Source organism: Numenius arquata, chromosome 6 (assembly GCF_964106895.1).
Source record: "Numenius arquata chromosome 6, bNumArq3.hap1.1, whole genome shotgun sequence".
NCBI lineage: Eukaryota > Metazoa > Chordata > Aves > Charadriiformes > Scolopacidae > Numenius > Numenius arquata.
In genome coordinates, this window is record NC_133581.1 from 7,226,795 (window position 1) to 7,250,183 (window position 23,389).

Consider the following 23,389-nt stretch of genomic DNA (forward strand, 5'->3'; position numbering starts at 1 on the left):
CAGCATTGTTCTCTGTACTACAATGTTCAAGTTTTGGAACAGGTTAAATCCCATGGGATATTTGGGAAAAAAAAATATTATTCAACAGATATTTTACCTGTGTCTGTATCAAAGCTGACAGTCGCATGAAAACGTTTGCCATGTTTTAGAATATCCAGTGTTAGAAGAACTTCTGGACTTTCACGTTTTTCCTGAATGCGATACAGAGCCCGTTCCAAATTTAACCAGAAGCTTATCTCCTGTAATGCAGTGCCTGATGCAGGATCTCGATCCAGTTTGGTCACCTTAAAAGTGATAAAGAGAAGGGAGGGAGAAAAGCATTAATTTACATGCTTCAACTGTAAAAACTTGCTCTATTACTAAATATAATTGAAACACACAACATCTACTAAGTTTTAATAATCCAACATGACAGTTTTGGCACTCATTCTGTGAGAAGTGCAGGAACTGCAGTGCAACAAGAGTAAAGGCTGGTTTTAGGACCTTCATGTAGTATCTTCAGCATAGCCTAAAAAGGTCACCTGTCAACTTTCCTGATCAATGTCTGTATTCTGGTTAATGACAGACAAGCCAGGCAAGAAAACAAATGTTTTATGCTCTGGAGTAAGAAAAGGCACTGATCTCTCATAAGCAATAGGTGTCTACTATGCCCATGGAGGAAAAAAAGCAACAGTAGTATCTGAGATGCTATTTCTGAGTGACAGCAGAAGAACAGCAGAGTTCTTTTGAAAAGCAACAGACAGAAGTACAAGAGGTTACAAAATAGGATTGGAGCAACTGTTCTGAGGTGCTTGTGGATGCACCTGGGGAAATAAAACAACACAACAAGACCTCCATCTGCTGTAAAGATCTGAAGAAGAGTTACAAAATTCACAAGTCACTACCACTTAACTTGAGTCTATTACAACAGAAATAAAATAGTCATGCTCTCAGCTACTTACAGAACAATTTAGACTAGACTCTAAATTTAGACTAGGCTTAGTCTAGTCTAGAATTAGACTTAGTCTAATTTAGACTAGTCTCTGGTGGCTCAGAAAACTGGTCTCAGATCTTCAGAGTATCCTTCATGTAGCAGCATTTTACCAGCTAAACTGCAAAGATGATACACAGCGCTACAGAAGGTCTTATCGCATAGTCTAGTACTTGGGTTTTTTTTTACCTTTTGTATCTCTCTAATCCAGCGGTTGACTCCAGACTGTAGCTGATTGAGGAATAATGGATCCTCAGCCTTCTCACCAAAATCCGTAACCTTTGGTTTTTCTCCACGTTCATAACACTGCTTGGCAACATTAGTAATGGTTGCATGAATTGGCAGACTAATCTCTGGAATTTCAATGTTCTGCTGCAGATGCAAGAGGCCCATTTCAAGTTCTGCAATCTTTTTCTCAACTGAAGGAGCCATCTTATCTCCATCCCTGAGAAAGCACAGATGTTTCCGTATAAGAAGCCAAAACAAAAACCATACACAACGCATTTAAGCCATCTGAACTACTCCCCCAGAGTCAGCAACAGCATCACATGCAGCTGTGTGCTTCAACAATGACTTGCCTTAATAGTCACTGTTATTTTTTTCATTAAACACTTGCTTTAATTCATTAGCAGAGAAGTGCAATATTTATACTGAATTACCTGTCTGCTTTGCCAGATTCTCTGATATAGGACTTGAAGAAGGGAGCAACAGCATTGCTGATAAAAGAGTGTAAAGTTTCGTATGGAGAATCTTCACTGAGCGTGAGCACTCTCAGTTGGGAAGACACTGGTTTGTCAGCATCAATCACTGGTGTACGCTTAATGAATGCCAGGCTGCAGAACAGAGAAAAGAGTTACCAACTAAACATTTGAAACTTAAGTGACAGAATAGCTTTAATCTGACTGCAACTTTAGGTCAAAGGAGTCAAATGCTAACCTGCATCATCATACTTTATGTTCTTCTAACAGACTTGAACACAAGTCTTCCAATAAATACATCTTTATACTTCAATAATCAGCCAAACTTAGCTATCAATAAGGACTCTGCAGCATGGGCAGACTAAAGAGGCACGCATCTTACAAAGCTTCAGAGTCAAATATGCATTAAGGTAAGTGACAAATATCTAAGAGTCAGAGATAAGTGACGATTATTGAACCCAAGTTGTGTATGTTACATTCGTATGTATGCTAAATTAATAAAACTTTGTTTCTTTAACCTCAGAGCTAGGAGTCCTAAGTCCATTCCTTCTGGCCTCATGACACACCCTTGTTTTATCAGAGCCCCACCTGAATAAAAACACTGCATGAAGCACTAGGTAAACTGGAGGTAAATTTGTAGGTAAAGTAAGTAAATCTGCTTCTGTAGATTTTGTATTCATAGGGCAGAAATGTCAAGATCTATTTTACCAACTCACCTGTTTGATTTTATTCCATAATGAATGTCAGTGCTGATACTGTAGGAAATGAACTCTTTTTCCTCTTCTCCTTCATCTCCCACATCCTCTGCAAAAAATATGCTGTGTAAAAAATACTGTATTTCGAAGGCATCTGCCACTGTCTCTCAACCAACTTCTGCTATTACCAGACTGTTTTCTAACCTTCAAGTTCTACAGCAACTTATTATGTAAAATTGCTTAAATTAAATTTAGCTTTGCAATATTCCTCAAATTCAGAGAGTGGGTTCATTGTTTTATAACACAACTCTATTAACTTTTTAGGTTGCTATAAAAAAACCAATGAAACATTACAACAAGGAAATTATAACCCACATTCTGCTTGTGAAGCAGGGAGAAATCTTCTGCAATACAGAACATGCGTTTATTTGTAGACATATGCTACTAGGATAACTACATTTAAGTGAGACCATTGAACAGCTGCTTTTTTCTTTTATAGGTTGCTTTGTATTTTTGGACTTTTTCTTTAAAAGTGATTTGGAAATTAACCCTCTGAATAAAAAAGCCTGCCAACAAAACAAAAACCCAACCCACAGGAAGTACTCGGGCATTACCACAGCCAATGTATCACAGATGATGTAATTGCTGGGGATGCAGGCAGCTGTGCTGCAATGCAGTGATTACGGTGCAGAAGGTTACTCCCTGTTGGAGGACACCATTCTGACTGGGCACATTACAGTGGACTCTAATCCTGCTCCCATTTCATTCAGCCCTTCATAGCAGAACCAGCCTCAGGGCATCACATTTGTGATCCTGAGCACCAGGAGCCTGGTCACAGAACAACACTGCATTAGACACCACAGGAACCCCTATGAAAGCAGCTGGCAGGCTGTGTAGCTCTAGTGATACCACACAGCAGCTTTCATTATTTAGAAATATGGCTTCTGTTTTATTGTATTTGTAAACAATAATTTACTTCATACTACCTAGCCTACGCACAAGTTTCAATAATAATGTTGGTGTTAATAGTGTCAGAGAAAACATACACTGCTGAAGGTTCCAAATCTGTCAAGTTTGAAGACTGGCTGTCAATCAGAAAATCCACTCTCCCCATGTAACTGCTATTAAACGAGAAGACATCAATGGAAATGCCTTCTGCCCACAGTAAATTAGTATTTAGCTTCTAAAACATGTAATATGTGTCTCAATTTGTTTTTAACCATACATATATAACAATCAATATATATGCAACAAACCTGAAGCTGACTAATCACCACTATCTTTCAATATTTCCAACCCAAACTAAGGATACCCAACCTCATGAGCCAGACACAAGAGAAATTTAGCAATCACCTGCCTAGACGCTTAACATCCAATGGATTTTCTTTAAATCTTGTTAAATGCTATATCATGAATTCATAAAGACTGCTGTTCTTCCCCTCCCCCTCTAGAAAATTCTACTGTTATCCCTGCTGAAAAAGAAGTCTCAAACTTTGGAAGGGGAAGGAGGAGGATAATCAGTGGAAATAAGCATGAGATAAACAAAGCCAGGATATTTTAAGCAACGTCTTAAGTTCAGAATGAATAGACAGTGCGTGGAATAACCTTCCTTGTATTTCCCTCAGTGTGCAGCAACTGCAGCGCGTACACCCAGTATCTTACACTGCGGCTGCTGACATGTTAAATAATGCGATATGAAGTTTGACTACACTAAGATTTGATATACACCTTCAGGGACTGAACAAACAGCATACTAGAAGTAGAGAAACAGAAGTTTAACATTAAAATTCTGCAAGCTCAGATGGGCAGGCACGTAGCCATATACAGACTATAGGTCTTGTTTAACAATAAAAGTCTGGGTTATTAATGAAGCTTTATTATTGTTTATTAGGCTGGATTCTGTGACAGTAAGTCCCTATTTAGCAACTGATGTGTTGACAATGAAAATTCATTTTTGAAATAAACATTGTCAGTAACAGCAGCTTGTAAATAACTAAGATGTTTCGCAAGTTGGAGTGCCAGCTTCGCAGTAGTAGTATTTAATGCGGCATTTGGTGGGGTTTCTGAGCAGCGTTTACAAGCAGCAGGGCCACCAGGCCTCGCTAACTTAACAAAGACACTGCAAGGTCTGCATCCTGATTTATGAACATCGGACTCTCGCTAATTAACCACGGACTAACGCTTTTCACAGGCTGATTCGGGATTGGGTTTTTCGGGGCTATTTTTTGTTCTGTTTCAGACAGTTTATCTGCTTCGCCGAAGAGGGGGTCACTTCCCCAGCAGACCGGAGGCCGCAGCAGGGAGCGCCTCCAGCCGACTGACCGTGCGCTTCCCGAGCCGGAGCCTCCGGTGGCAGCACCCGCGCCCACCTCCCGCCCACAGCCCCGCCGTGCACCGGCCCCGAGCCCGCCCACCGCCCTCAGCTCGGGCCCCGGAGCACAAAGACTAACGGGGGAGGAGGATCGGGCCGGCGGCCCGCGCGGGAGCGGCCCGCTGAGGCAGGCCCCGCCGGCCGCGCCTCACACCGAGCCCCGCGGCGGACGGCGGCAGCGCGGCTCTCCCCGCCCGGAGACGGCCCCGCACCCGCAATGCGGCAGGGCCGGCGCCGCCGCGGCCGTACGTGAGGCGGAGAGTGCCCGCAGCCCCCGTGAAAGAGGAGTCCCCTCCCACCCCGCGGCAGGGCGGCGGCTGGAAGCAGGCGCCGCCGCCATTTTGACAGCGCGGCGGCCGCCCGGCTGCGGCCTCACCTTTGAGGGTGGAGCGCTCCACCAGCACCGTGTGGACCTGCGGGTCGGAGAGGAATTTGCGCATATGCTCCACGGCGCCCTTCTCCTCCAGCGCCGCCTCCAGCACCGCCGGGGCTTCGCCGCCGTCCTCCAGCAGCAGCGGCACCAGCTTGCGCAGGTGCTTCTGCAGCACCGACACGTCGGCCACATTCTGCACCGCCGAGCCCGACACCTCCATGCCGCCTTCCTCGCCGCCGGGGCCGCCGCCCCCACCGCCGCCGGAGTCGGACATGCCGAGGCAGGGACACCGGGCAGGCGATCAGCGCTCCGCCCGCTGCAGCCGCCGCCCCAGCACTGGCCCGCCCGCCTCTCCGCCGCGGGGGAGGCTGGGAAAGGCGGCCCGACACGCCTCCCGCCGCCGCCGGGCCCAGGGGCGGCCGCCGGTCCCGCCGCGGCTCCGCCCGGCAGCCGCCGCCGCCTCCCTTAGCCCGCCGTTCCTTCTGGAAGGAGAGCGCGGTAGGCGAGCGGCGAGGGAAAGGGAACAGCCCCCCCCCACCCCCGCCCTCAGCTCCCCGGCAGCGCGGCCCGGGTGAGGCGTGTTCTGCTACGGCCGCCCCGCCGCTGCCTGGAAGAGAAAGCAGCGCCGGGGCTCATTTGTACGAAGAAGAAAATAAAAACAAAAGCTTACTCCTTGTGAAAAATACACCCAGAAGCCATGGGAACAGATAGTACATATGACATTTTTTCCATGAAGAAAGGAGCAGGCCAGCTTGTCGCCATCCGGGGCATATTACAGAATCGTAGAATGGTTTGGGTTGGAAGGGACCTTAAAGATCATGGAGTTCCAACCCCTCTGCCATGGGCAGGGACACCTCCCACTAGAGCAGGCTGATCAAAGCCCCATCCAGCCTGGCCTTGAACACCTCCAGGGATGGGGCATCCACAGCTTCTCTGGGCAACCTGTTCCAGTGTCTCACCACCCTCACAGTAAAGAATTTCTTCCTAAGATCTAATCTAAATCTCCCCTCTTTCAGTTTAAAACCATTATCCCTTGTCCTGTCACTCCACTCCCTCACAAAGAGTCCCTCCCCATCTCTCCTGTAGCCCCCTTTAGGTGCTGGAAGGTCTCCTCAGAACCACCTCTTCTCCAGGCTGAACAATGCCAACTCCTTCAGCCTGTCCTCATAGCAGAGGTGCTCCAGCCCTCTGAGCATTTTCATGGCCCTGACCGTTTCTCTTCAGTGAAGAGCAACCCCCCACCCTTTTGCACCTTGGGTGCTTTAAAGGCCCATCTCATCCAGCTCACCCTACTTACAATTTAATGAATCCAGCACTCAAACCATTAATCCCAGTCCTTTGTGAGACCGTTTCCCAAAACTGTAAGACATAAGAACACAGGAGGGACTGAAAGCGCTGAAAGGGGACTTTTCCTTCAGAATCTCATTTAATTCTTAAAAAACCTTAAAGCTGCTCTTTTCCAGCTGCCGCATACATGCCTGCCATACACCAGTGAATATGTCTGACTGATCTAAACAGTTTAGCTCACTACTGCTGAGATGGACAATCCTGTTCCTCCTTGCCCAAAGCAACTCCACTGACCCCCAAAAAGTACACTGGGGCCGTTGGGTGACCCACAGACTGAAAACTCCAGTTCTTGTTCATATGGAGGTGGAGAAGAGGAAATCACCCAAAAAAGAGAAAGCAGCAAACAAACCATAAAAAACTGCCTCCGAACCTCACATGTATCCTCAGATGGATACACCGGCAAACGTGGAGAACCAGAGGCTCAGGATCTGTTTGGATGTATCGCACAAGGAATACAGAAGCGTGTCCCGCCAAAGGAAGCCCTGACCACACCTGAAGTCCTGAAGACACCGCACAAGCCTAACTCAGCCGGTATATCCAGCAAGGATACCAGGAATCCAGAAAGCCCAGCCACATACCCTAGCTCCTCTATTTCTATCTGGAAAAAAGGGCGCCCACGCTCAAGTAGGCTGCTGAGGGGATTTGGAGTCCAGGTTAACTTTGAAAAAATACTGATTTCATATGTAATAGAAATCTCAAACCTTCTTGTCTGGAAGGAAAATGATCTGTTTGGCAACCAAGTTTCAACCACAAGCACCAGAACTGATAGAGGTGATTCACTGAAATCCAATCAATCAAAAAAAAACATTTAATTTTCACCCCCCAAAAATACCTTATTAAAAAGGTAAATTTTATTTTTGATGAAAAATAGCAGGAGATATTAATCTGAATATTCTATTTACAGAGTACAGTTACTGAAATAGTGTTTTATAAAACAGTCACTAATTTCCATTTCTGAAGTCTAGTTCGCTCACACCTTATCATTCTTCTACATGCAGGTTATGTTTTAGGATTACGTTTTGTATGAAAAATAGAGCTATCTTTGCTAGGCTGCCTGAATTCCACCAAGGCTACCCCGTATCTGGTCCTGCCTGACTGCTTTCCGATGGTGGGAGAATTATCTACTTACATCCACGTAGTGTCAGTACAGGCCAAGTATCCCAAAACCACAGGTTAAATTAACAACCTGGCCTTCAGGATGTTCGTTAAAAGGGTGTTGATAATACTCTCAAGCAACCTAGATATGTCCTCGGTGTAACTTAGCATCTCTTAGGTTAGCTCCAGCTATGGTTCCAAGTGCTTGCAAGCTCATTCTGCTGAAACAGCTGTCATCATCTGTGCCAAAATGTCACACAATTTTTGTAGCTTACAAAGCAAGATACAATACTTCATTACTGTAAAATTGCTGCCAGGAAAAAATAAGGAAAGTAAAAGAGAAGTAAGGAAGTAAAGAGAAAAAAGTGGGACGGAGATAGAAAATAAGAATTCAAGTAATTATTTATATCTGTTGCTGCAGAATTGCAGAGAAAGCAGAGTCAAAATACCCCAACAAGTCTCATCTTACTGTAGGTTTTAAAACCAGAACTACTTCATGTGCGACAAGACTTTATGGTACAAAGACCCAGTCCAGGATTCTGATATTTAAACATCAGGCTACTTGCAACTAAAAGCCAGTGTAAGTTAAGACATTTTGTATTCCTTTAATCACTTCAGCCTTATCTACTGTGCCAAAAGGGGCACGGTAATGTTTTTAATTTACACGATGATGTAAATTAAGTTACAGGAAATCGAAAGAAAGAAGATAAACTAGCTTTTTACACAAGTTCTCATACTCAGTTAAAGCCTATGGAGAGAAAAGGCTTTATCTTGCTCAGTCAGGATGAAAAATAGTTTACTTTGATCTACCTCTCGTTAATTATGAATGTCCTTTCCTTGGATACACAAAGGACCCGTCCCTTCTCACAGGTATGCGAGAAGCCATTGAAATCGGCCATCCAAAAGGCAAGACTGCCAATATTACACATTTCCCCTATAACTTCAGTAAAAATAAGTGTTTCTGAGAATCAGAATGAGAACTAGGCCTTGTCAAGACAGACAAGATTTGCTCCTGGCAAATGCCACCCGACATATGTAGAAAGACAACCTTCTGCATAAGTTATAAAAGAAACAACTTTAGCAGAAAGAAAGTCTTTTTCCCATATTTAATAAGTTGCCAGTATTTGAGACAAAAAACAAAGTAAAAACCCCAAACAAGCAACAATCAGGGCAAATCACTTTCTTTCCCGTCTCTAATCCTCTTGCATCTCTTAATTTTACAGCCAGAGTACCGGAAAAATGACTATGGCAAGGCCTTCACACTGGCATGAACCCTCTTAGTGTGGTTTTCTGGATCACAGAAACGCCTGAAGTAGCTGGAGGCAGATTATGGGAATACCCTTCCCCGCCTTGTAGCTGAACAGTGGGTACCCCCTCTCCTCAGCACCACAGGGCAGGAGTGAATGCAGCCCCGATGTGGCCGGGTCTGGAGAAAGCCAGCTGCGGCCATGCTGCTCATTAATTACGTGAGGAAAGAATAATGTACTATATCTTCTTTAGCTCCATAGTCAATTCTCGCTTGGGAAATCTTTCATACAACAATTTTTAACTACATCAAAGTTTTATTTCATGAGGTAAAGACAGTTCAGGCCAAGTCTCATCATATAAAAGAAACTATAATCCAGGGAGACAGTGATATGGTAATTAGAACGGCGTTTCTTAATTAGCTATATGCAGTCAGAGTCTCCGCAACCATTACGCACAATAAGGACAAGATCCAAGGAGCAGAAATGCTCCAACTGTAGGCAGGTGGCCCATAATGGGATCCAGAACAATACTCGGGACAGCCTGGAGTCACAGCTTTCTCCTGTAAGTACATTTGTAAGGTACTAAAACAGCTTCCGTAAAGCAAACCCCCAAACCCAAGCCCACTTGTGCTACACTAGCATCTGACTTTCCACTTCTAAAAAACCAAACCAAGCAAACAAGGCCAAAAAAGGTTGTTGGTCAAAGCCCTGAACTTCATTCCCTTAGAGAGAAAGGATTAAGTTGACTTCCTGAACACGTGTGCAACTCAACAAGGAATTTTAGTAGAAAAAATGCCACTACTGTCGGTATTTTAAAACATTGTATTTTGAGAGGTATTTGACCCTAATTTTGAAACCCGAATGGCTGAATCCCAAGTTGTTTCAATACCCAGTTTTTGATTCCCGATTAGGCTCGGGAGTGCATGTGATGAGTTTGCTTCTGAGCCCCTGCAGAAAACTGTCTCCTTCTGTAGGCAAAGGCTTCATTTGTAACCCAAATCTCTTCCATTTGTAACTCAAGTCAGCAGTCAGATATTGATCCCAGGCTTATAACCGTCTTTGTCTTCCCTCTGGAATCCATATTACTACCGCAGGCTGAAGTCTTTTCCTACATCCTTGTCACCTGCCCACATATCATCTACCACATTATAATCCCTCATTTTATGGCTACTTCACTTGAAGCCTGCCAATATAGAAGAGTTACAGGGGAAAAATACTATGGTATGAAAGGTGCGTCTTTCATATTTGTAGACTGGAGATTTATCAAATTCCTTTCAGCACTGACAGTTTAAAGTTAAGTCTGTTTTTTTACTGAATATCCATTATTCCCGTTATTATTTTTTTTACTAATGGCCTTTCCATAATTTTTTTTGCTTTTGTGAAATTTATGAATTATTTTAATTTATACAGCTGATTCTGCAAACAAAGATAATCTGAACACACCCCCAAACATCCTGTGCTAAATTTAGTTTCATGATGAGCAAGTAAAATTCACATGTTCTTTATTTGTCCATATAATACACCTTTTTTTTTTTTAAAGTTTTAAAAGATAAAAGCATATTAAATGGCAGGTGTATGAAGCTCTTCAGAAACAATGCCAGAACAAAAAATTGAATTACAAAATGTTAAAAAATATGTAGGTACATTTGAACTTAATATTCCACTAACACATAATGTTACAGATATTGTCTAATGAAAAATAATTGTGCCACTTACCTACTTTTGCTGTTTCTAGGAACTTTTTATTCTGTACATAGGACGATTCTGTACAAAATATGAAGTCTACATTTTTATTACTTATTACCATAAAACAAGGTACAATGTATGTACAATATTAAAATGAAGCCATACTAAAGCCACACTAAAAAGACACTTGTAATATTACTTTTGACATTCCTGATGTACAGGCGTAATTTTGGAAAACAGGGGAAGGTGTCAGACATAGAACTTTATGAAGAACAACAGTCACCAAAATTATACTTTAATTTTTCTTTTTATTTTGGATGTATTAGTTTTAGAATGGTTTAGTACAGGATTATAAGAAGTATATAAATATTGATAATAAACATGCTAAACCATTAGTGGAGATAGATTTTGGAATATTGACTAAGCAAATGTTCAGTGGCCCAAAACTTCAAATATGAATTTATGGTGAACTTCAAGCCTTTAAAAATACCATAATATTTCCCTTTTTGGTGAGTGTTTATCTTCAATAAAGCACAGAAATAAAATCTAGACAGTGAAAGATGTTCTTATACGTTGAGCATCACACAATCAATCAAACATTGATATACAGTTTTTTTTTTTCTTTTCCCTTGGGTAACATAAGAATAATTCCTTTCAGCAACCTCTTGCACAAACATACTGAACACCCAAAATCAAAGGTAACTGATAATCTACCAGCTAAAGATGGAAGTTCAAACAATGGTATATCAAAATACATAGACATTGCTTTACACAATTAAAAAAGCACCCTTTTTCCCTCAAAAGGAGAAGGCATCTTTAAACTGTTTTAATATAGTTCATCCTAATGGTAAAGCATATTCTTTTTCAAGTTTTACAGGAAAATTTTTCAGACACAGTGGACATTCCACTTAAAGGTTGGGTTGGTCTTTAAATTTAGTTGTTGTAAGCCAATATTTACCACCCACAACTTCCTTCCAATAGACAACGTAACAAAATATTGGAAATTGAATGTTAAATGCAACCAACAAACAGCAGGCACTACATCTGCACAAGGTTATTACTATGAATGTCTGCTTTGCGTAATTTTTTTTTTTATTAATGGATGCAGGAGACGTTATACTTCCTTAAAAAGTAAAACAAAACTATTTTTTAAAGAAGCCACGTTTTTATCTCTTTATGCATCAAGACATTAAACATTAAGTTATATTATGTTACTGCCAGAGACAAAAGAAACTAATCACCCATTTAGAATAGCAGAACACATTTCAAACAGCTTGTAAGCAGGATAAGTAAGTCAAAATACTGGCCACCCTGAGAGAAATCAAATATTGAAGACAAAGCACTATATTTTTAAAGAGATTTTCCTCCCGTGCTTTTCCATCTACAACAAAAAGCTCATTACATGCAAGTAATCTTGTGGAATATATAGCAGCATTTGAAGATCATCAGCAACTCAGATGCATTTTCAGTTCACTTGTGAGGTGTATTTGCAGCACATGTGCTCTTTACAACAACAACAAAAAATATTTTCACGGTAAAATTATGGTCACTATCTCCTCAGCTCTTAGACTCATTTAAAAAGAAGCAGAATGGAATTCAAGGATCTGTTCCTTTTCGTATTTTAATAAGCTTGTGATCTTTTGTTTCCTGAAAGGTTACGTTCACCTTCCAGATAAAAGCTGATGCAACTGAAATCACGCATAATATCTGCCACAGAATATTGAACTCCTAGAGCCCAAGAAAAATGCTGAGTATTAAAAGCTCAGATAAGGGAGAAAACAGTGAAAGAGTTATTTTTATTGACTTGAAAAAACTTAAAATGGAATTTTATATTCAGTCTATTCCCAGTCATAGTAAACAAATTTTCATTTTAGGAAAAATTCTTCTACCAGTTCATGTCTAGAATACTGGTGCCGTAGTATACACTAAAGACTGGAAAATATGGCTTTAAATATACATAAAGTATTAGGACATGGTATATATAGATATAGATCTTTATCCTAAGTAAAGGAGAAATAAATTTACAGAATTCTTAGAAAGGAATGATGATTGAGGATTGTCATGGAAGTTACCAGTTTGTAAGCCATGTTTTATAATACGAAAGAATAATTGTGTATTTTCAAAACTGCTGGTATATTACAAGACAGCAATAATGTGGAAATAACTGTAAAGTTGAGAAATCCTAGAAAAAGTTTAATACTTAAATTTGAAATAATTTTACTTTTGAAAACACATTTATCATTAGTACCAACTATTGGTCATTCGCTTATTTAGACAGAAAGAGTTTACAGAATGCTCTTCTCAAATATGACTATAAAAACTGCATGTTATCAGCCAGCTGGTACTATGATAACACCTCCAGGAAATTGTGTCCACTTGATATAGTCAACCCAATATTCTGCATATGGAATTGGGTAATTAATTACCATTGTTTGAACTACTAATCTTGAGCTGCATACTCTATTAAGTTATTGCCTACAGAACTGGGTTGAAGAAAGCTTTGACTTTGTGTGTAACTGATTGGTATGGCACAAAAAAGTAAGTTCTACTGTAGAACTGAGTCCAGAAAAAAAAATTTCCTCCAAAATAGTATTTCACTGTAATAGTTTAATGCCCATCATGTGATATTAATTCATCAGCTCTGCAATGTGATTCCAAGGCTTTCATGGTATAGATATCCTGAGGCAGTTCTGACTTGCGTCGCACAAGAGGACGATCTTTTTTCTGATCTTTCTGTGCCTGAAATAAAAATAGAACAAAGTTGGCTAAAAATATTAATTACTAAACAACTACTTAAAAATATTTCTTGCACATCAGTACGTTGACTTACAGGAAAAGAAATTAAAACATATGGGAAGAAGTTTATTCTTTCCCCTCTTTACCCTATCAGCTATCCAGTTTCAAGTCTTTTTGCTAAGAAAAAAAATTAGAAACAACTAACAAATTCTAAGGTATTAGCAACCATGACATTACTACCATGATTATCACTTGATAATGGTTTTAAAAAATAAAATTATCATCTATCTTCTCAATTGTTTTTTACTTTGTAAGTCTCTGTATGTAAGACAAATGATTTTAAGTTTTTTCCATGCTTCTCATTACTTGCACTATTCACGTATCTGAAAATGTAAGGTTCTGTTCTGCTGTTTTATTTTACTGATGCTCTCTTAAAACCAGACAGTATTTCTATCAGAGTATCTGCAAACTATATAATGGCGTCTTTATATAGTTCCCATGTCCGTCTCATCTACCCTAATTTGCCTGTTAGACCAATGATGTTTATTCAGGTTCTATTAAAAAAACCCTTATAAAAGCTGATTGGTTTTTACTTAGCCATTGATTTACTGGCATGTTCAAAAAGTTAGTAAATCATGGTGCTCAAATTTTATTGTAGCAAAGAGTATTCACTAAAAACATAGTCTGGTACAGAAAAAAATTCCTGGTCTACTTTCCTCAGTCATTCCATCACCTCTTCAGAGTGGACACTCTTCTACACCACTAACCTCTGGTAAAAACCTTAATTTCACCGAAACTGTATAGTTTATTTTTGAAATAAAACTTAAGAAGTGAGGAACTAATGTAAAGTTCTAAGTTATTTAGTTATTTAGCCAATCCTTTTGATTGGCTTTTTTTTTTTTCTCCTCTCTTTTAAACTGATAACTGTAATACCTCATTTTAGCATCAATTTCTGATGGTAATTAGCAAGGGATACATAACCGCCTTTCCATTGTCCTCTCTACCCTGCTTGCTTTCTGCAATACCCTAATCCTTTAACCAATCCTTCTGCCTGGTGACCCAGAGTTATGAATCCTCTTGCAAGCTCTACACTTTTCACAGACTTTTATAAGTTTTTCTAATAATAAGAATTCCTGTTTCAAACTGTTCTATTAGCTCTGTTAGGACAGGATCTTTATCTTTGAAAAACAGGCTTATAACCTTCTAGTCATCTCATTTGCTTCTTGCACACTTTCTAATCAAGGAAAAGCAGGAAAGCACTCACTTGGAGAGATGGCTAAAGAATGCAACCCAATTTTCAGAATTTTATTTAGTTACAATTTGTTTCTTTTCCATTAGCATCACTTTTTTAATCCCCACCCCTTCTAACAATTGGGGCAGGGAGGGGGAAATCAAGCTCATCCATGAGTGCAATGCACTCGTTTTCCAGCTGGAACTCTATCAGCTGTATAAAGCCCCTACACTATAGCTCTTGAAGTTGAACTCTTCGTAGAAAAGAAGGTAAGGCCTATGTAGAGTCCTTGGGTTTATTTTGGGTTGTCATTACTTTTTGCACATTTTATATTGTATAATACTGGCCTAGAATCCCAAACATTTCCAGCAGCTGGGACTGGGAACTTTGTTCTTAACTGCTTGACCAACTACTAGTATATAGTCAAACTTTGGCCACTTTTCTTCTAGAACTAATGTCAGAGCACTCAGAGTTAAGGAGGTATGAATTATAATTCCCTCTGATCAAGATAGAAAGTGAACCAAGGTCTCATAAATCTTGAGAAAATGGTTATGTGCTAGGAAATAGCATAGTAAAAACTGGACACTACCATCAACACAACTCTAAGATGAAGCAGTACTCGTGTTTTACAACAAGCCTGTATGTACCTCTCTCCTGTAGAACTGGTTCTAGGCTCTGGATCTAGTGAAAGGAGGGCCCTCTTGCCGTCACGGGGGCCTGGATAAACTATCCAAGGTCTGAGAAAGGCAGAGGTTTAGAAACTTTAATAAGCCCACTGCTCCTCACTGACTAGCTCTAACCAGCATTCCCATTCAGGGGAATGCTACCCTCATTCATTGCCCTGGATGGGCACGTAATTCAGCCACCAAGATCTACATGTAATGCATAGCGTTCCACTCCAGAGACAAGCATTTAAAAAAAAGCAATCATTGAGCACGTCTTGGAGGCATTCCAGCATTTCTTTTGATTTCAACCTTCACCCAAAATGCCATAGTACAAATAATAAATAAAATATAATCTAAAATATAATCTTGCAGGTTAATGACACTGGAATTTTAAGAAAGTGATGTAGGAGGTTGTGTTGACCATATGCTTATTTTTATTCAGTTTCTTGTTTGATACATTAGTTCAAATTAACAGACATTATCTCTGATCTCAACCAGTTTCTCCAGCTCCAGATCATTTCTCTGGTCTTAAACTTTGCTGGATTTAGAGATACATATTACTGATATTCCTACCAGATGTCTTAGTGGTACTGTAATGCTCCCTGGAACCTCTCCATTTTCTATCAGCTCCAAGTTTAAATCTCTAGTTTGAATGTCAAGATTCTAGCTCCAATTAACTGAAGTTAAATTAAGAATACCTGAAGATCACTAAGCATTAGCTAAAGGTGAGAAAATTGGAATGACCTTGAGAATCCTTGCCCTGTAGTAGGTAATGGAACACAACCGATGGTGGACTGAGGAAGAAGACCCATGAGTGGGCAAGACAAATGCACAGGTTACACATTTTTTTCAAAACATAGTAGCTTTAGCCACTAAGAAGACTCTGAATAACAAACAAATACAAATGTCATTACAGAACCTGACTATATTTTATACAGGTTTTCCTTATGAAAAACCAAACTGTTTTATAGAGAAGAGAACACGATGTGGTAGATTTTAGCCATAATTTTAACTATCTTTAAAGCATAATCCAAGTTATTTCTAAGTGAAAAGAAAACGAAAGTTTGTACAGAAGAAATGTCGAAAGAGACCATGCAGCAGATTCACAGGCACTAGAAATATAACACTATTTCTGGCTGCTTCAGTACCTCTTAAAAGTAGCGGCTCTAATGAAGTTTATTACTCTAGGATGAATGATTGAAGGTCTGAAAATATAACCCAAGTTTATGTCTACAATTAACAGACACTTAAAAAGAATAATTTCCAAAAAAATTCATAAATTTAGAGTACTTTGTTGTCTTCCCATGGCTTTACCTGACAAGCCTCTTCTTTCACTGTCTTTTTCAGCATCTGCAAATCTTCAAGTAAAGGCCCATCTGTTTCCATTGCAACAGGACTGTTCAGCAAACTCGTGTCACTATATGTTGGGTACTAATAAAATGCAAAGTGTTAAAATAATCATTCTTAGTCGTAATACCAAAATACTAAGAGTGTATTTGAGCATTTGAATGATATTAGTTATTTCAGATTAGCCTCAGTATCTCATGCTTCCAGGCACCAAGTAATACATTTTAGAATGAAACTCCAATACTTTCACTTGGCAGAAATGTTCTGTTGATAAATACGGTCAGAATACAAAAAATATGCTTTGATTATCTGAGACTGAATTTTTAAAAATTCAGATTTTGCCACAATTGAATGTCTACTTTAGCAATCATTTATCTGAAACCTTACTGACACATTGTCTAGTGATTTGTGAACAGTGTAGCAACCCAAACACAATGATTTTACTTTCTGGGACAATTCTGTGTTGGAAAATACACTGTTAAAAGGCCAAATATGGTTAACAGAATTTAAAATAATTTCAAAACAAAATATTAAACTTTTCTGTCTTGAGAAAGTCAAACAGCCATAAAACTCTTTTGGGTATAACAGTAAAAAAATCTTGTAAAAACACTTGTACACTATCTGAAGATTACTGTACAGTAATTTCAATATTTTAAATTATATTTTAATTCAGATGAGGTGTATGTGGTCTTGAAATCAAAACTCATTTACGAACACACACACACTTTTTCATTCATTTTTACTCATAAATATTTTAGTATCTGAATGTACCAATAACAATGCAGATGAAACATAACAGAAAAAAACCTGACAGCAAGGATTTAATGAATATAATTGTAATGATCTAAAATCTTAAAATGTATTCGTGTGTTATGCAGTCAGGAATAGCTCTGAACAACAAGAATTGTCAGTAATTAGTCAAATTAAAAAGTTAACAGAAATTCCAAGGGAAAAAAAAAAACACCTTAAAAATCTATTACATAGAGTGCTAAAAGCATTTATATCCTTATGTCAATTCAGTGGAGCACTCAGTTTTCAAATTAATAATTTTTATTTTAAATTGCTTCCGATTATTAGTTCTCTTCAAGCACACTACACAAAACATACTGTATACAGGTTGCTTAACCAGTTTCAGAAAATGTACACAGTTACAAAAAATTACTTGGGAAGAAAAGGAAATTTACACTGTAGAACTCTAAATTTTACTACTGTAAGTCAATCCCCTCTATATAGCCTATATGCAACAGTTCATCCTATGGGATAGCAAATAACCATATATATATATCAAGTCCTCTTCAAGCAAGGCTTTTGTATGGCTTCTCTGATTAGAGGAACGTTTTGTCACTGAAAGTCAATTCCTGCTTTCATATGAATGGTTCTTTTTTGATTAATTTAACTGATCTGTTGTCAACTGACATTTTGTTTAATTTTAACGAATTTTATTTGAGCAGTTCAGTAATTGTTCCCTGAAAAATGCCACAAGAGGAAAAAAAAATTAAGAAATTCCTCCTTCTTCAAAAAAAAAAAAGATGACCCCATCCTTTCTGCTTTAAAATAGCACTGAGATCATAGTGTCCCACTTCTGTTTATAGACTACCGTTACTCCATCTTCCACCACTTTAAAGTCACCTAGATGACGTCGGAAAGATACAGTACAGTAAGTTTCTTACTGCAGTATAGTAAAATTCTGGCTGTAAAGTAATTAAAATGTTTCAGTTTTCTTTTTTTTTTTGTTGTTGTAGCACCAATCAGTATGATTGAGATAAAGGAAAACTGGCAGCATTCTCCAAGCAAATTAAGTGGGGGCGGGGGGAAGAGGACCACCCACGCCAAACCATCCCCATCTCCCATAATTTCAAAATATAACGAATAGTCTAAAGGACATTTGTTTCTTTATAAAAATTTCAGTTACACTAAGGAACGCCTGACAGGATGTTTTCCTTTTAGTAAGAACCTGAGGTGCAGGTTCACCAGAGCAGCCCAATGCGAGCAGGAGAACAAATGCAGCAGACAAGAACGTACAATTATTATTTTAATCCGTTTGACACAAAGGAAAACTGACCAGTCATAACTCACAGTTTGCAGAAAGATCTCTTTTGTTATATATTGTTTGCAATACAGCTTTTCAAGAGAAACCAACTATGGCATCTCTGTATTTTCCATAATTTTGCACAATAACTTTTCAAATGACAATACAGTATATCTCCTATTATAAGAAAAGGAAAAAGTACTTCATATCATATTTTTCAGATTTTTTTTTTTTAAAAATAATTACTTGCACAAGAGAAAGGTTACAAATTTTAAAAGTACTTTTATTGTATATCTTTCATAATACAATTAGTGAAATTGCTTTATTTCCATGATCCATCAGACCTGTTTCCCCCGCTGTTATTTAACAAAACTAAAGTATTTAAACATGAACACGTTAATCTTTTCTAAATACCTGGGGATTTGATTTGGCTAGATTTTCTATTTTAACCCATGCTTCTTCCCGTTCCTTCAATTTTAGTTTCTCTCTGAAAAAAAAATAAAAATCAGAAGGAAATATGGCAAAATAAGCTTGGTGAACTTATATAGTTTCTTAAACATGAAGAAATTCACTAGAAGAATTCAACAGAATAAGTTATTTAGCTCTGCCTGTTTCAGCCCACTGCCCAAAATATCACTTACTGTTGAGAGGACAATTTGCATCATGGCAATACCCCATGATCACAAAGCAACATTAAAAGGGAAAAAACTTGTATTTTCTCATGAAAGCAACCAATTGGCTGATACCAGTTTAATAACTGCATATTATTCAAAGAGTCAAAATTAAAACAAAAGGAAGTCTTCATTTATGTTCAAAGTGTGTTTATGTTTTAACATTATACTATTTGAATTCTATACTGAAACATAAGAAACTAACATCTGACCAGAAATAAGGGCAGAGATTCTCACTGTCTGCCCAATGGCTTCAGGTAACAGTTCAAAGGAAAAGGCCCAGAGACATTCTGAATCGAACACCAACAGAGAAATACCCAACAAAAACACACTCATTCAAGGGAGTCACAAGCCAAGAAGGATGATGTGGGATGCCTTTTTATTTTATTTATTTAAAGTAGGAAATGTTCGTTTCCTTATGCCTAATGTAATTAAAAATTCTAAACTCTAGGGTTTTTTTCCTGTCTTTCTTACAGATAAACTTATTGCAGAGACTAGAATGAACACCTGTTTGAAAGGTGGTAGAGTTTAAAAAGACTTTGAGCTTAAGAATGCTAAAAATGCTCTCAAGCTTCAATGCATAGAGCAGATGATCCAAATATAAAAAGAGCAGGTATATTCAAGCACATACACAATTTGCCTCCAACTCTCAATTAAGCTAAGTTTGGGCTGGGGGGGAAGAACTCCTTAACTGTCCCCCATTTAAGTTCGTTTATGGTGAGGGATTTTTTTTTTTGGTTTTGTTTTATTATTATGACCCTCACCACTCTGCCTGCCTTAGTTCACACTCAAATGCCACTCAAAAAAAAAAATCCCAAAAAACAGAGAATAAAAGATTTCTTTCCCATTTAAAAGGAATTCTACTTATTTGCTCTCAGGGAAGAGAGACTTATATACTATTTTTTTTTAAAAAACAAACGTTCACATTTTGTTATCTATAAACATACAGACGTATCTTAAAAATTTGTTATACTACAAGCTCATTTCTACTTAAGTTGTAATAAGGAACTTCAAAATGTAGACAAATCAATCTACATTAAGAATCTGAATTACTTCCAGTGTATTGGTTTAAAACAAGTATATAATTTGAACCACTACTTGAAGGAATGAAAAATAAAAGTCAATTCCAGGTATTTTCAGTATCCACTTTCTAATTACACTCTGCAGCCCCTAAAATGAGAGCCAAACGATTATACTTCCGGATCTCACTTTAGTAGGCTTTGTAATATACTGAATATTTAAAAACTTATGTCTATTTAATATGATTGGAAGGAGAGGAACAGAAGATAAGTGACTTTTATGATCATAAAAGTTAGCTGCAGTTTTGGGCAAAAACCAGAAAAATTCTAGCTTCCGAATCCCTGCTCTGTTCACTGGCCTGTGCAAGAGTATTCTAAACTCAGCAGGATTCTCCTGGGAAATAATGTACAAACACCCTCTATTACAACAGAGTAACAACTTTATTTTGGGTAATTTTTTAGAAAAACATGCACGTATCCTCACGCACAATGCAATGCTGAAAAATACTGGACAAGTATTTTGGGAAGAACTGAGTGACAACATGAAAGAAAATAACACTGGGTAAATAAAGCATGCTAAAAGAAACACAGGATGTAAATTAAACCGTTTCACAGATCTTTTACACTGGGCTCCATGATTAGTAGCGTCCCTCTCAAAAAAATTAATTTTTAGGAAGATGGTGACCCCCGGCAGTATTAGGTCAAAGATTACATAAAGCAACGTATTCTTAAGAAGATTTCAGAGTTCACACGTAACTAGAAGTTTCACCGGGTCAATTTTGAGACTGCTGTCCTGTAATCAAATGGGCAACGTCCCACTAAAGACACAGTCGTTTTTCAGAGCTAAAGCACTCTGAACAAATGATTCAAGAACAGACAGACACACTGACATGAAAACTTACTTCAGTTTTTCTGCTTTAAATTGCTGTGTGCAGTCATCGAACAGTTTTTGGTTCATCTCCATGAAGAGTTTCAGAGCATTGTATATCAAGCCATGTATTGTCCTATAAGTAAAACTTCTGGTTGAAACTCAGAGTACTTTAAACTTTGAAAGCTATTTTTTCTGGTCAACAGTAGCCAATAGCCTACATAACTGGAAAATTACATCATTTCAGAATAAGTGGAAACAAAACTAGTTAGTGGAAGTTTCAGTTTACCCTTAAAAGGGCTAATACACGAACTAAAATTATCAACTTTGAATGCACTTTTCTTACTCTATAATACTACTCGTCACTTACACTTTGGATGTTTGAACTTCATTTTTAACACTACGTGTTATCAATACAGGACTAGTTTTGAAATTTAGTAGCTGACACTAATCAAACTAGGGTTATTAGCGAAAATGCAAGATGACATTAAAGATCGCAATATAAGTAACTTACTGCCAACTGACAAATTCAGGAAAAAAAAAAAAAAAAAGTTAGTGATTAAAAGGACTCTAGAAAAGATATCATTCATTTTGAAAACCGCCACACAGCAACAGCACTTCCTTCAACACAATGATGCCAGGACTCTTTAGAGAATTGTTAGAAAAGTGAGGTGGAAAACATCAGAAAAATTAAAAATAATAATAATAAAAAAAAAAAACCTATCTGTTTTAGGAAGCACTTTTAGAGAGCAATTTACAGTTTCAGTCTGTAATGTATTGCTGATCATTAAATCCAAAAAAGCAATCAGTTAAATGATTGCTTTGTATCACACGTGTGAGTTACAAGTCAGAGCGCAGCTGTACTGGGCAGCACGACTTCTGCTCAGAATAAAACGAATGCATGGCCTCAAACGCCAGAAAAAAACACCCGAGAGCAACCCACATTTGCTATGTACATTGCGTCACTGAATCAGAATGTTTTTCATCAGTATTTTATTTGTTACTGAATCTTCCGTTTCTTTTCCCGTGTTTAGCGGCAGATCGATTACTCATTCTTGGCCAACCGACCAGCGGTCCTCAGCTCGTGGCCAGCGCCAGACTGTGAGACTGTCACCATCCCAGCAGATGCTCAATAGCTCAAACAAAGAGGCACTTTACAATGGAACAGCTGCAGAAAGGAGCTGAGCAGGACTGTTCTCATGCCTAAGTACCGTGGTATTGTTGTGGAAAAAAAGCGAAAATAGTCAACCGAGAAAAAAGAGAAAGCAATAAACAAAAAGGGTAGGGTAGGGGAGGGAAAGGAAAGGAAAAAATGACCTGATCTACAACATATTCCACTAGAATGCAGAAGAAATGCAAATCAGCAAAGAGGTTAGTAATCAGAAAATAAAGTTAGTCTTTGGAAGTATCCAAACTAGAGATTAATGCCAATTTTGCTTCATATTAATAAAAAACCATCATGGATGAGATGCACTAAAACACTGTTTCTTGTTTAATGAAAAAAGGAAAAACTATTTTCCTCAATTCTTAATATTTCCTAAACGTTTTCACAACAGCAGTCTCTTCCTTATCCAGCTACTTTAATGTCATAGAATAATCAGATCAACGCACTGTTACAACTAGCAACTCAAAGACCTGAACCCCTTTTAAGCCTAAAACTAGACATAATAAAATTCTACTACTTTACTTTTTACGAGTGTTCCTTACTTGTTCCAATGCGTCTTTGAATTCCGGTACAAGGATGGAAACATGATGGGTAAAATTTTTGCTGCGTTATCACTAATTAAACTCATAATATATTCATTATTCCAGTAGTACAATGCTCGCTCCGCAACCTAAGACGACATGAAAAAAGGAACACTTCTTCAGAAAATCTCTTAAAAAGCAAATAATTGAAACATTTGGCAAATATAAAGGAAAGATAAGAAAAGTTAAAACTTAGATTTGGATTCTTCTAGTGCAAATAGGAGTCACGGAGCTGATGGAAAGAGAAGTGGAAAAATTGCTTTTTCCTTGACAGGGACACGATTCAAACTGTAACCTGTGAACTCTGAAATTCAAGCAAAAAAACATTTTTCCAAAGAGAGTATTTGTAGAACTCCATGACAAGTAGCGAAATACAAACACTATGTACCAAAAGGGTTCAGGTACTTCTGAAAACAGAGCTTTTAAGCTTTTATGTTAAGCGTAAGGCTGAAGTGAATCACCCAATACAAATGCACATACCGCACTCTTGAAAAGAAACAATAAAGTTAAACATTTGGATCCCTAAAACTTGACACAGAATTGAAGACTTTGGCAACAAATAAAATGAATTATGGTAACAGTAGGTAATACCATT

General features: G+C 38.4%; 2 protein-coding genes across 4 annotated transcripts in view; both read right to left on the bottom strand.

The window, feature by feature from the left end:
• DYNC1H1 (dynein cytoplasmic 1 heavy chain 1) overlaps nucleotides 1-5,445 on the bottom strand; it is a 45,774-nt gene extending 40,329 nt beyond the window's left edge. Inside the window, exons 1-5 of the mRNA XM_074148791.1 lie at nucleotides 5,111-5,445; nucleotides 2,385-2,472; nucleotides 1,630-1,803; nucleotides 1,160-1,415; nucleotides 98-284 (exon numbers count right to left, since the gene is read on the bottom strand). Coding sequence (XP_074004892.1) covers nucleotides 98-284; nucleotides 1,160-1,415; nucleotides 1,630-1,803; nucleotides 2,385-2,472; nucleotides 5,111-5,381 — 976 coding nt within the window. The 5' untranslated portion in view covers nucleotides 5,382-5,445. The remainder of the gene's footprint in view (nucleotides 1-97; nucleotides 285-1,159; nucleotides 1,416-1,629; nucleotides 1,804-2,384; nucleotides 2,473-5,110) is intronic.
• A 4,837-nt stretch (nucleotides 5,446-10,282) lies between these two features.
• PPP2R5C (protein phosphatase 2 regulatory subunit B'gamma) overlaps nucleotides 10,283-23,389 on the bottom strand; it is an 85,472-nt gene continuing 72,365 nt past the window's right edge. For 2 of the 3 annotated variants that reach the window (XM_074149643.1, XM_074149644.1), the window contains 5 exons: nucleotides 22,756-22,883; nucleotides 21,083-21,184; nucleotides 18,905-18,977; nucleotides 16,429-16,545; nucleotides 10,283-13,221 (listed from right to left, as the gene is read on the bottom strand). In XM_074149643.1, coding sequence (XP_074005744.1) covers nucleotides 13,090-13,221; nucleotides 16,429-16,545; nucleotides 18,905-18,977; nucleotides 21,083-21,184; nucleotides 22,756-22,883 — 552 coding nt within the window. In that variant the 3' untranslated portion in view covers nucleotides 10,283-13,089. The remainder of the gene's footprint in view (nucleotides 13,222-16,428; nucleotides 16,546-18,904; nucleotides 18,978-21,082; nucleotides 21,185-22,755; nucleotides 22,884-23,389) is intronic. The other variant, XM_074149645.1, reaches the window with a different exon arrangement.